Raw genomic sequence first — 12815 nt, 5'->3', positions numbered from 1 at the left:
AATATTGAATAAAATTTTAACTAAAATATAGTACATTAATTTCATTGAAATACATTTTTTTTTTAAATCTGTAATTTTTGACAGCCATGCAAGCAGCACCAGAGGGTTAATCCATTAACGATTATCTAATGCTTCTCAGATCAGACCTTCTTATATAATAAAATTGAATGATATTTTATCTCGGTACACATTGTACAATGTTATAATGCTTGTTAATACTACTGATTAAAAAGGCAAAGTGTTATCAGAATGAATTGGCAGGTTGTTTAGTTAGTTCATTCACAGCGGACAGAAGATAAAGATAAAAAGTTTAACAGCGGAGCATAGAGTAATATGTAAAAGTAATATACCATTTTGGCTAATAAAAAAGGCCACTAGGAGTTTGTGGAGTGGTTTCAGTAGGTTCAAACATTTTCTGTAAATGTGTAGGCTAATATTTTAAATACCTGATAAATCATCATTTATGCATGAAAACTTTTGTGCACAGGATGTATACACAATTATGAGTGTACCTGAACATCTCATGTTGTGGTCTATAAGAGAAAGTCATGTTTTAAACGACACTTGAATGTGCCTTTATAATTAAAATGTTAAAAGTATTAGGCCCTCTTTTAATATTTTACATCTTTTGCTGTAACAACTAAATCAGTCCATTTATTTCCTAAAATAACACATTGGGTGATGCATCATCATCGGACACAAGTAAATTTCAAGTCATTATGTTTTAATAATCTTTTGTCATGCTTTAAAAATGACACTTATTTTGATGTGTTGACTAACATACTAAAGCACATTTAAAGTACTTGATTATAAGTTTAATAATATTGATATTATTAAAATTATGTTAATATTACATTTAAAGTGAATACATTTTAAATTTACTACATTGCAACTTCATCTTTACAAATGGGTTTTTACAAATATGAATACATTACATAACGTCACATGCATTTTCTGATTTGCTGTCCCTGTGTTTTGGTTTGACCTATTTCCTTTTTTATCAGTTTTCCCGCTAATTGTTTGTTGTTATGGTTCCTGATTAGTCCTCCTCACCTGTCTGTTGTTCTGTTGATTGCCACCCCTGTGTATTTAAGCCCTCAGGTTTCTTCAGTGCTTTGTCTTGCATTGATGCTGATATTGTTATGCTGGTGTGTTACTCTGTTTCCTTGTTCATAAAAATTCTTTGCATTTCGTCTTTTGGATTATATACACAGTAAGTGTGACACATACACGTTTCAACAGAAATTACATTAAAGTATATTTTAGTTTACCATAAATCCTTGTCAGTACATTCGGCAGTACACTTTACCCGAAAAAAATTGAAGTAATTATGATTAAAATTATATTATTTCAGTAATAATGACTCTTTTTAAAAGTCTCTTGAAGTGTACTTCTTTAAAAGACAGATTTAAAACGGATAACAATTTATTATTCAGCCTTCGAGCATTTCCCCTCCATCTTGTCTGTGCACTGCTCACTGTCTTCATTGCTTGCTCTCTGTTAAGAAAAGGAGAGTGAGTTTGAGCATTATCTGACACACGAAAGCAATTCAGAAACCTCTGAAATATGGCAGATAATTCAGCTGAACCGTTCAGTTGACCGTCCACTCACATGATGTAGCAGCACTGAAGTTATCCTCTCTCCTCTCCTTCCAGCTGATGATTTTCTGGATGTTCTGGCGTCCAGGATTCTCTATGATCATGTGATACGTCTGCATCATGCTGAGTGCACGGGCACAGCCCACACACACCTGAGTCTTCTGCAGCCTGGGCACTGATGCCAGGTTACATGCAATCTCATATGCACGTTCAAAATGTTCACAAGCTCCATCATATTGATTCTATGTACACAAATAAGCACACAGACACACATTTGTTATAAGAATACTAAGATCTCGACACACTACAAACACTCCTAATGTGCACAAAGGCCCTGTACATCTCTCTCGATACGCAGCTCACTAGATTTTAGAGCAGTGTTTATGACTTCTAAAGTCATATGTAGATTTAAGCAATTGCACAATTATTAGTGGAAGTTATCAAGCCTTACTCTAGAGTTGAGGATGGTTCCGAGGCACATGCAGGCTTTCTCTAGGTTTCTGTCCTGTTTGCTGTTTAGAGAAATCTCAGCAAACTTCTCTAAATATTCTGTTGCTTCTGTTAGTTTGCCTTCACTGGAACATACAAACACACTTAAGTCATAGAAAGAAAAGGGGGCTGATTAGTCATTGTAGATTTGTAGATATACACATTCGGCAAGCAACAATTATTTGGGTCCAAGTACCATTAACTGTTTTGAATTGACTAAATACCAGTGACTAACAAGTCAATCTATTAAAACCAAAGTATTTACATTCACCATGCAGTTACATACAGGTTTATCACTGTTATACTGCCATCTTCTGGCTAAAGAAAGGGGGATTGAAAGTAGAAGTTAGAATCAGAAAGTGCCTATGCTGTTGACTGCTAGTATATTTAATGTATGGTCCATATATATACTAGCAGTCAAAAGCATAGGCACTTTCTCACTCTAACTTCTACGTTCAATCCCTCCTCTGTTCCTTCTCTGCTAATGTCTCTACTGCTAAAATGACTAAACTACCACAACAACATGAACAATTCCTCTGATTCTCGCATGCTTTTCAAAACCTCCGCATCTCTTCTTAACCCTCCTCCTCCTCCTCCTCCATCAACCCTAACAGCTGATGACTTTTCCACATTCTTCATAAATAAAACCAATTCTTTCACACCACAATTTGACATGCGCATCTCAAGAAGTCTCAAAACTCATCCTTTATTAATCATATGCTTGTTCTTGTTCTTTCATTTCTTCTTGTACGCACACTCACTCATAACATCAACACCTCTCTTCACACTGGTACTTTTCCCACAGGATTTAAGCAGGCTCGGATAACCCCGCTGCTTAAGAAACCCAATCTAAATCCAGCACATCTAGAAAATTACAGACCAATATCCCTTCTTCCATTCATTGCTAAAACACTTGAACTAGTCGTCTTCAACCAAGTCTCTTCCTTTCTCACACAGAACTACCTCTTGAACAACAACCAGTCTGGTTTCAAAAGCGGTCACTCAACTGAGACTGCCCTGCACTCGCTCGGTTATTGAAGCTCTGAGACTGGCAAGAGCAGCTTCTAAATCATGAGTTCTCATCCTGCTGGATCTGTCTGCTGCGTTTGACACAGTTGACCACCAGATCCTATCCTCCAAAAAACACCTTGCTATGTGTACTGTGTTAGACTAACTGGGACTGGTCACAGCGCATGCATATTGCTGCTCTATTGTTAGTTTGATGGTGTACAACAGTATTGACTTTTCTCAGTACATTTTTACCTACTGTCTGAATCTGTATTTCAAATGCTGTGTGAAACAGAAAAAACGGACATTGTTGTATAGTATAGAAAGCAGTTAGTGTCAACAAAAAAGGAAAGAAAAAAAATGGAAATTTGCGTAACAAATATTTCCATGGTGGGAAAACATCTAAACCTTCTGACCAGTGTGGGTCAGACGATGACAAAAACACTTTTTAGTTTGGTGCCATTGGCATATTTATTGACACAATAAATAGGTTTTGAAGCATGAATTAAAGGGATAGTTCACCCACAAACGAAAATTCTGCCAGTAATTACTCTCCCTCATGTTGTTCCAACCTCGTAAGACCTTCGTTCATCTTCGGAACACATATTAAGATATTTTTGATTAAATCTGAGAGCTGGATCACTCCTCCATAGGCTTCTTCCGGGATTGACACTTGTCAGCCCCTAAAAGTTATTAAAGACCTCGTTAAAATAGTCCAAGTGACTACAGTGGCTCAATCCTAAGTTTATCAAGCGACGAGAATACTTTTTGTGTGCAATAAATAAATAAATAACGACTTTATTTCAACTATTCATTTCCTTCTCTGTGGGCCTCGAGTGAGTTCACTAGTGTAACAGCGCAACACTTCTGTGTGGTACGTCACACGCATCACACACATGACCAGCGTCCACCAATAGTGAGCCCACATGTGACGTAACACTACGCTATTACACTAGTTTAACTGACTAGAGGCCAACAGAGAAGGAAATGAATAGTTGAAATAAAGTAATTATTTTTGTTTGTTTTTGACAAGTGTCAATCCCGGAAGAAGCCTATGGAGGAGTGATCCAGCTCTCAGATTTAATCAAAAATATCTTAATTCGTGTTCTGAAGATGAACGAAGGTCTTACGGGGTTGAACAACATGAGGGAGAGTAAATACTGACAGAATTTTCATTTTTGGGTGAACTATCCCTTTTAATGTTTGGGGCGAGTTACTACATTCAATACTACGTTCTGATGTTCAAGCAAATAGTTGTGACAATTTCACTTATAGTTTAGAGAATGTTAAGACTGTTTTGAAAAATGTGCCAAAGCAATTGAGAAGAAATGTAAAAAAAATACAAAAAAAACCAATTAATTGGCCTGGGGTATTGACCTCATTTTTTTTTGTATTAATTAAATTTATTTATTTAAATCTAATATGATGGACATTATTTTGGATAAGATAGATATGTACAGTAGACTGAGGCATGTCTGTATGCAGGACGCGGCACTTAGGACAAGTTGTAAGGCCGCATTTTCATTACATGGTTCAAGTGACACAATTTAGAGTTTTTTCCTCCCATATGGCACAGATCAGAAATGAATGTGTAAGCAGGAAAAAAGCACATGGTTTCAGGCCTCATTCATATGTGAAAATAAATCTGATATGAATCGGATACGTGCAATGGCGTCTGGCATGTAAGCTCGGATATTCGTCTGTCAATGCGAGTCGTACGTCACTGTTTTATTGACAGTGCGGAAAGCAAAAGCTTGTTTTATCATTTTATCTACATTCATTGCAAATCACGCCATTTTTACTTCCTTTTCAGCCTAAGCTTTTCCGGGTCAGTGCATCTACCTTGGGTTGTTTCGCTAAATGTATAGTGTAAATGCAGATATCAGAGTTGAGTGACTTTTAAAAGAAGATGTCAGCTGGTTAGTCAACTAATCAGAATTGGGCATCAAGACCTGCAGTGTAAATGAAATATAATTACAAAAGTCCACATATCTAATTGTCTGCTCTATCACATTCCTCATTATACCATTTACATCCTTTTATCCATAGCAAATTTAATCCCATTCTATGTATACAGTAATTGCATTGTGCGATTGTGTATATACGACTACATATGAAAGTGTGTGCATCTACCTCTCCAGAGATTTGGCAATGGCTTCATATGCTCTTCCCAGGTTGTCTGTATTTTCAAGTGTTGTGGAGATCTCAAAATACACGCTAAAAAGCTGACACAAGCAACAAAAGCCTCAAAGATCAAATAATTCAGACTGAACAAACAGAGTTTGTGAGTGCTGTAGTCTATACGGACCTGTTTAGCAGTCTTCTGGTCTCCTGTGCTCTGATAGGCCAGGCCCAGTCGATAGGCTGCCTCTCCTTCTGGTCCTCGGTCTCCCGCTAGAAGACAGCAGGAATCGAAACAAAGGGTGTGAGTGAGTAAACTGTGCTTTAAGGGACATGTGCTTTTATTGCTGGAGGTCTGAAGTGACTGTATTGTTGGTTGAAGAGGAAATTAGTGCTGCTGCCCCAACGTTATTCTGGACTGCCCAACTGGCCAAACTTTTGATATAAAACACGTCATTCTAATTTGATAAGTAATCGCTAATTATAAACATTCAGAAGGAGTGAAGTGGGTGTGCATACACTCTTTAGCCATCTCATAGGCCTTGTTGAACATCTTAATGGCGTCTGCATAGTGTTGGTCCTGAAGCAGTGTCTGTGCCAGCAGTGTATACACCCTCTGGAGCTCCTCACATGAGCGTGAGTGATGCATGCGTCCGCTGGTGTCCTGCCATGTCCGGCCCATGGTCAGGTGGTAAAAGGCCTCATAATGCTCTCGTGCCGGCTCAAGCTGACCTGCAACACACATGCACAGCATTGCTACAATTAGTCAGTAAAGCATTTGAGAATCGTCAGTCATGTTTTATATGCCTAGCATTTCCTCTCTTTTTCTTCTGTTTGGATGAATTTTACAAAGAGTGTAATTTTTCTCTCCACAATCAAAAGTAAGACATACAAAATAATATTTAGTCTATCTTAGGATCAGTAAGATTTGTTTGCAGTGTGACTTGTAATATTATGTTTATAACAATTTGGGACATATTTGTCAAGACAAATCTTAAATGTTGGCTTTGAAAGAAGTAAAACAAATTAAAAATAAAACTTGCTTAAAGGATTTAAGCTTGCAGACAGACAGACAGACAGACACATAGATAGATATAACTTGCACTTTGAAACCTTTTTTAAAGTTTGCATTCTAAGGCCATAATCACTGTAAAGCTGCTTTGAAACAATCTGCATTGCATATATAAATAAAGGTGACTTGACTTGACAGCCATATATTGAAGGACTGTTGTGTGTTACCCTTCTCTAAATACATTTGGCCCATGTGTAAGTTGGCCTCAGCCTCTCTTTTGCCAGAGTCCATTTTGAATTTGCGAGCTGAATGGAGGGCCAGCTCAAAGAAATGATGCTTCAACCATGCGTCCTCCGGCTCAGTGAAAAACCTGGCCAAAAACAAGTGGTCCTCATACGCCTCTGCATACTGTCCTAGAGCAGGAAAGACAGAGATGCAGATGATTTAATGTAATATCCATCTATTTTAGGGGAAGAGAGCCAATGTACATTTACTGATTATATATATTTAGATATAAGCATGCTCAAGATGATATCTAATATGATATTTTAGCAAAAGTAACAACTGTTACATACTGTTTAGTTGTTGTAAACTAAAACTACTGTTTTAAAGTTAAGAAAAGAAGATTGAGTAAACTCCCCAGCTGCTAATCAGATTTATTAATTTTTTAGAATAAGTCTACATAAAGTAGGCCAGCATCTGATTGAATATATTACCCCTAAATCAAATGCCTCTTTAAAATTATGCATCACATTAATTTGTACATTAAATGAACTAAAGTGACTGAACAATCAAATCACATAATCAAAGAAACAGGCTACATCTCAAAATATTGACAATACATATAAATTCAGAATGACCACTAAAATATAGGTTATGTTTGCAAAGATGTTTCCATTTTTTATTATTAAATTTAGAAATCCATATTACAAAACAGTAACAACTCGATTCCTGTGCCCACAAATCCCAAACTGAATGTAATATTTGATTGAGTCAACACATAATGTGCATTGATATGTAATTACCGGCTCTTTCTGCGGTCTCAGCCCGGACGAGGTGGTGTTGTATCGTCTGTAGTTTGTGTGGATGTTCCTCCGCTTCCTTCCAGCGCTGCAGAAGTGCAAACAGCTCCGCAAACGAGCGGTGAAAGCCCTCGCGCAGCACCACCACACACACATTCTGACGCAAAGGCTTCCTGAATCTCAAGAGATACGGCAAACGTGAAATCATGAATGAATGTTTATAAAAAATGAGTGAAATTTTACAAAAAAATTTTATTGAAACTTGAAAGGCTTGAATATATATATATATATATATATATATATATATATATATATATATATATATATGTACACTGGAACTATTTATAGGTATATATGGGCTGGGAAAATAATAAGCTTCTGCTTCATCCCGCTCCTTTTCGAACATATTGTAATTATTGTTCAAATACTTTATAGATATCGTTTTTTTTCTTTCGGTATGTTGCATCACACTTATTGTATTGTTATATTTTATTTATTTGTATCTTTTTTGTTGTTAGAAAAGGGAAAAAAAAGAATGTGACTGAAAACATGCAGCCGATTATTACTTCAAACTAAAACAATTATGTTTAGTCAGAACCACTATAAATACTATAAAAAGCCCATTTCTGCCACATAAGAGAGAGAGAGAGAGAGAGAGAGAGAGAGAGAGAGAGAGAGAGAGAGAGAGAGAGAGAGAGAGAGAGAGAGAGAGAGAGAGAAGGCTATAGAGAAGGGCAGATACAGAGAGAGCTGGTTATGCCTGTACTTACTGTAGTGTACAGTTGCACTTTTTAACAATCTGTCCGAACTATAATGAAATTCGAAAACACTTCTTCCCCAAATTTAAAATGATTTGTCCCAACTTCAAAAAGTTGGAAAATAATGCACAAACTCAATATTTACTCGGTGAAAAAAGACATTTCTTTTAGCATTTCACTAGCAGCAAAGTGCAAAGTACATCAATCCCTGCAACAAAAAGAGGGAAGAGTCGACCAAACTGTGATGAGCCCATTTACACACACACACACACACACACACACACACACACACACACACACACACACACACACACACACACACACACACACACACACACAGTGTTTAATGCTATAATTATTACATTTTCAGTACTTTTTTATGTCTTAATTGTGAATATGTCTTAATTGTGAATATGTCTTAATTGTGAAATTGTCATAATTTCAACTTTTCGTCTCATAAATATTACTAAATTGTTTTTTTTTTATTATGAGTCGGAAATGGGCTGCTATAACACACATGTCTTCTTATTTCATATTAGAAATAAGGTAAATAAATATCTTTTAAACTCATTCACCGATTTTATCGAGCTAAACATTAGGCCCTATTTACAAAAAATTAAAAAAGATATATTTAAACTGTACTTTCTGTAATAATTATCACGAAACAACCTTGCATTTATTTTGGCATTGTACTTTTTCTGTTATACTGTGGTGTAAGGTACAGAACTTTATTAATGTATATTCAGTTCAAGACCAGTCTCTCTCTTATGGGAAAATGTACTCTTTGGTTTCATGGATTATCCTGAATAAGATGAAAAATGATTTTATTTAATTAATTAACTTACACTTTTGACCAAATTTTATATTGATAAATGCAAGTTTACCAATCAGGAAGCAATCAGGAGTTTGTTGAGTGAAGTAAGGCTGTATGTAAACAGCATTAGAGACTCTGAATAAGAAAGCTGTCAAAACTTTAAAAATCTGTTAGCTTTACAAAATATTTATTTGATATTTTTATACCTGAATGAACATTTTTCCTAATGTTTATGTTATTATCCAATGGCACCCTTTTCTTTTTCTTTTCTTTTTTATATTGCTTTTTTTGTGTGTGTTTTATGCATAAGGTTTAATACTTGTATTTGTACAAAAGGTATGTTGCTTGAATGAAAACAGAAGAAGAAGAAAAAAGCATGACTTCTTACTGCGCAATCTCGTGCTCGGTGAGGATCTGTGTTTTCTCCTCAGCAGGATCGATGGGATTCTCCTTCATCCATTCCCGGAAGGACCTAAACTTAATAAAAACCGTCTGCATTTCGTTGCAAGTCAAAACGTGTCAAGTCAGTGACGTTTCTGAGTTAATAATCAGAGCTTACTTGGATGTTGGTGATTTCCCGTGTTTATGTGGATTATGAATGTCTGGGAGGAGAGGAGTCCTCGAGCCGCTCGCCACTGTTGAAGACATGCTGCGGGCTACTATTACACGTGTGAAAACACGTTATAATTAATTACATTCCGCCAATGACAGTTAACAACAATTCTGACAACAAATGATTTAAAACAGACACGAGTAAGTTCACTACGAAAAGTTAGCAGCGATTTACCTGTTTGTCAGATTTGTGACTTCTGTAACTTGTTAACGTTAACAGAAAGGAGTTCCGTTGCCATGGTGACCAAACTGACCACTTCCGCTCAACTGCCTGTCTATCATTTTTATTTTGTGAGCAAACATTTAGGACTAAGCATAAATAGAACAATCTATTGACTTGCACTGATTTTGTACGTTGTAGGTCAAGAAACCACAATTTACTTTTAATTTACAAAAGATGAAATGTGTGGTCATTAAAAATGTAAGTGTAAACACAGAAATGTATAGGCTACAATATATTATTTCATAACCGGGGTCAACTTTGTATCCATAAATCTTGAGACTTCTGTTATTATAGAAGTGCATCCACATTTCATGAGCCACATTACAGTTTTTCTGAATTTCTAAAACACAAAACCCCATTCTCTGAACCAAATTCTCAATAGTCTAAACCAATTTGTCGAATAAATCACTCTTTCTGTAAAACATTAAACAAGTTCAGGTAGTTAAAACACTGTTTGCAAATCGCACGCACTCTTTTTTCAAAACTCTAAAAACATTCTCACTCACTAAAACACATTTTGCACTGTGATGCACTTATGTTTCAAAATGCTAAACACAGGTAGGCGAAAGTTAAACACAACTACAACACAGTTGTCATCGTTTACACACAACAACTCAAAATTGTTTACACTTATTTCTAATAATGTGACCAAACCAACTGTACATAATACAAGTCAGTTCCAAAATTTACTCAAAATTTGTCACTGAATATTGATACCTACAATGGATGGAAACAATATACAGTTTTTTCCAATTGCTAACACACTAAACTGACATGCACAGCTCAATTATTTAAACTGACACACAGAGAGCAAAACCTCTTCTCAAGTCTCCAAAAGTCTAAACACATTTTCTGCTTTACATACATTTTGCAATTCAAAATGGCACTTTTGAAATGCACTGAACACGTTTCTCTGCATAAGACACAACAATCTGACATAAAGTCACATGTTTGCCATTCCAAAACACTGCCATTTAAAATGACACTACATGAGCTAATTGGTTAATACATGTGCCAGCTGGCCAAACACCTCAATGGTTAATGGTTAACACTTCAATCAGGATGTAAGTACTATGAAAAGACCACAGGTGAGCACCTTTTTTTTTACAACAACAATGTAAGACGAGGAAGAGGAGGAGGAAGAGAAAGAGGAGGAGGAGGAGGGGGAAGAGAAAGAGGAGGAGGAAGAGGAGGAGGAAAAGAAAGAGGAGGAGGAAGAGGAGGAGGAAGAGAAAGAGGAAAAGGAAGATGAGGAAGAGTAGGAGCCCCTAGAAGAGTTATTTTCAGCATGGCGGTGGAAGGTATACGACCGGCAGCCCTTTGTGCGCATGCCTCTTGTGCAGGCTATGGAAGAGGCATGAGGAGATTGATGTGGGTGTGATTCAGGGATGGATAAGGCACTCAAGGCGCTTCTTCCCTCGATGTCTGGCAAGGGAAGATATTGCCTGTGATGTGGCCTGTGATGTGGCCTGACCCAGCTGTGCGGCAAGATGCTGCCTAATTATTTTTCTTGCCTCTTTTTTTATATATTTATTTTTTCTGCAATTTTGTTTTTCAGTTTACTGTTTTTTGTGATCATAGTTTTGTTCAAGGCAATGTATCTGCTGTGCATATGTTGCACTGACTTGTTTGGTGAAAAATAAATAAATAAATGTTTCAACAGCATGTGTGTGTATCTGCAAATATTTCTGTCATGTGAACAATCTGAAGAATTTTCTACAATTTGAACTATTTTAGTATTATGGCAAAGCATACTAAAGATGAGAGTGCTTTTCATTATGCCCGACAGTGTGTAGTTGGTTAGACAAAAATCTGGTAATATAAATGAAGTGTGTAGCATTTCGTGCAAAAGTTTGATTTTGATAATGCTATATGTAGTTTTGGTTGCAGTGCTTCATTTTGCAGGAGATATGAGGTATTTTGCAGTTTGGGTGTGTGGTTTTGTGAATTGTGTGAATTTGTGTGTTGAGCAATTAGTTTAAAGAAGCTGTGTTTTGACTCAAAACGCGTAGTCCATAATCTAACCAGGGGCCCAAAGCAATGAATCATCTGAGGGTAGTGCTCTAGGTAGTGATGTTTTGGTAAGACACATCCAGGAAACAGTTCAAGGTATTTGTGCCAGTGCTCAGAGATTTTGAAATTTAAAAATGCAAGTGTCTCCTCAGTGTGAACAAGAGCAACTACTGACTCGACAATGTCTTTTAGGACTAAAATGACTTGCCGTGCAAGCTCATCCTCTGGTACGAACAAACCAACCATAAATGGAATTAGTCTCAGCAGGTTCCAATTTTCACGAGCATTTCCGCCTAAATTTTTTTTTTTTGGAGGAAAATGTGCATTGAATAACGTGGTCTATTGGATTTGTCATCCTGCTTGTATGGGGAATTCTGGATTCAGGAATTTAGGGAGTCAAGAGTGTAATGTTTCTTTGAAATAAGAAGCTTTCACAAATTGAAGGGTTTCAGGTAAAAAAAAAAATAAGAAAACATTTTACTCAAATTAGTTACACAAAGTACACTTTTCACACAGCGTTTGTATTTTTTCTTTCCCTCAAATAACAAAATAAATAATTAAAACAAACAGTAAGGAGATTGCTGCTCAAGTTGAGTTCAAGTTTGATTTCACCCACAAAAAAAGAGTAGGCCTACTTGATTCACAAATGTCTTAAAAAGTTTTTTTTTTACCTAGTTTTTCGTATTACATTTCAACCAAAAGAAAGAATGGTAAAAAACAAGAACGAAAAATAAATAATCAAACAAGTGTTTAGCGTGTGTAATGAGTGTGTATGTGTTGACTGCATGAAGCAGTCTGTGTAGCGGCCCACACCACTGCAAATTTAATGCCAGGGAAAGAGTTTGGAGACTTGAGGTGGGGTTAAAAGATGATGGACATCAAGACTAATACCTGAGGCAGGCAAAACAGGCTTGATTATGTTGCACCAGGCAGGCGAAACATGCAGAGCTCAATTCCTCCATCACTTGGTGATCGCACCAGTCAAGCCATACACAGAGACATATCGCCACAAGTTGTCTCAACAATTATTTTTTAGTTCTTCTCAGTACAAATACTTTGGTTAGCCAACGTAAATGTGTACGTTCATGCAATGTTGCAATGATTGTCATATTTGGCTAATAAATATTTTTCTTTTCACAGCAACT

The 12815-nt window shown here is 36.4% G+C and overlaps 1 protein-coding gene across 4 annotated transcripts; it reads right to left on the bottom strand.

Annotated features, from left to right (window-relative positions):
- Positions 1 to 1233: 1233 nt before the first annotated feature.
- Positions 1234 to 9671, bottom strand: ttc29 (tetratricopeptide repeat domain 29). Of its 4 annotated transcripts, none has more exons than XM_077204836.1 (11): positions 9610 to 9671; positions 9382 to 9481; positions 9211 to 9294; positions 7254 to 7429; positions 6456 to 6641; positions 5736 to 5948; positions 5404 to 5489; positions 5229 to 5320; positions 2050 to 2173; positions 1612 to 1840; positions 1234 to 1497 (listed from the first exon to the last, which is right to left on the bottom strand). In XM_077204836.1, coding segments are annotated over exons 2-11 (1281 nt in total). In that variant the 5' UTR covers positions 9471 to 9481; positions 9610 to 9671; the 3' UTR covers positions 1234 to 1495. The 4 variants fall into 4 exon arrangements, 3 of the variants coding, with proteins under 3 accessions (XP_077060951.1, XP_077060952.1, XP_077060953.1); XM_077204837.1 differs by having other exon boundaries at positions 1364 to 1497; positions 7254 to 7423; XM_077204838.1 differs by having other exon boundaries at positions 1364 to 1497; positions 9211 to 9299; positions 9610 to 9637.
- Between the last annotated feature and the right edge of the window lie 3144 nt (positions 9672 to 12815).

Source organism: Siphateles boraxobius, unplaced genomic scaffold (genome assembly GCF_051911475.1).
Source record: "Siphateles boraxobius isolate OS27281-9 unplaced genomic scaffold, OSU_SipBor_1 12, whole genome shotgun sequence".
NCBI classification, from domain to species: Eukaryota; Metazoa; Chordata; class Actinopteri; order Cypriniformes; family Leuciscidae; genus Siphateles; species Siphateles boraxobius.
This window is presented reverse-complemented; position numbering and strand designations above follow the sequence as displayed.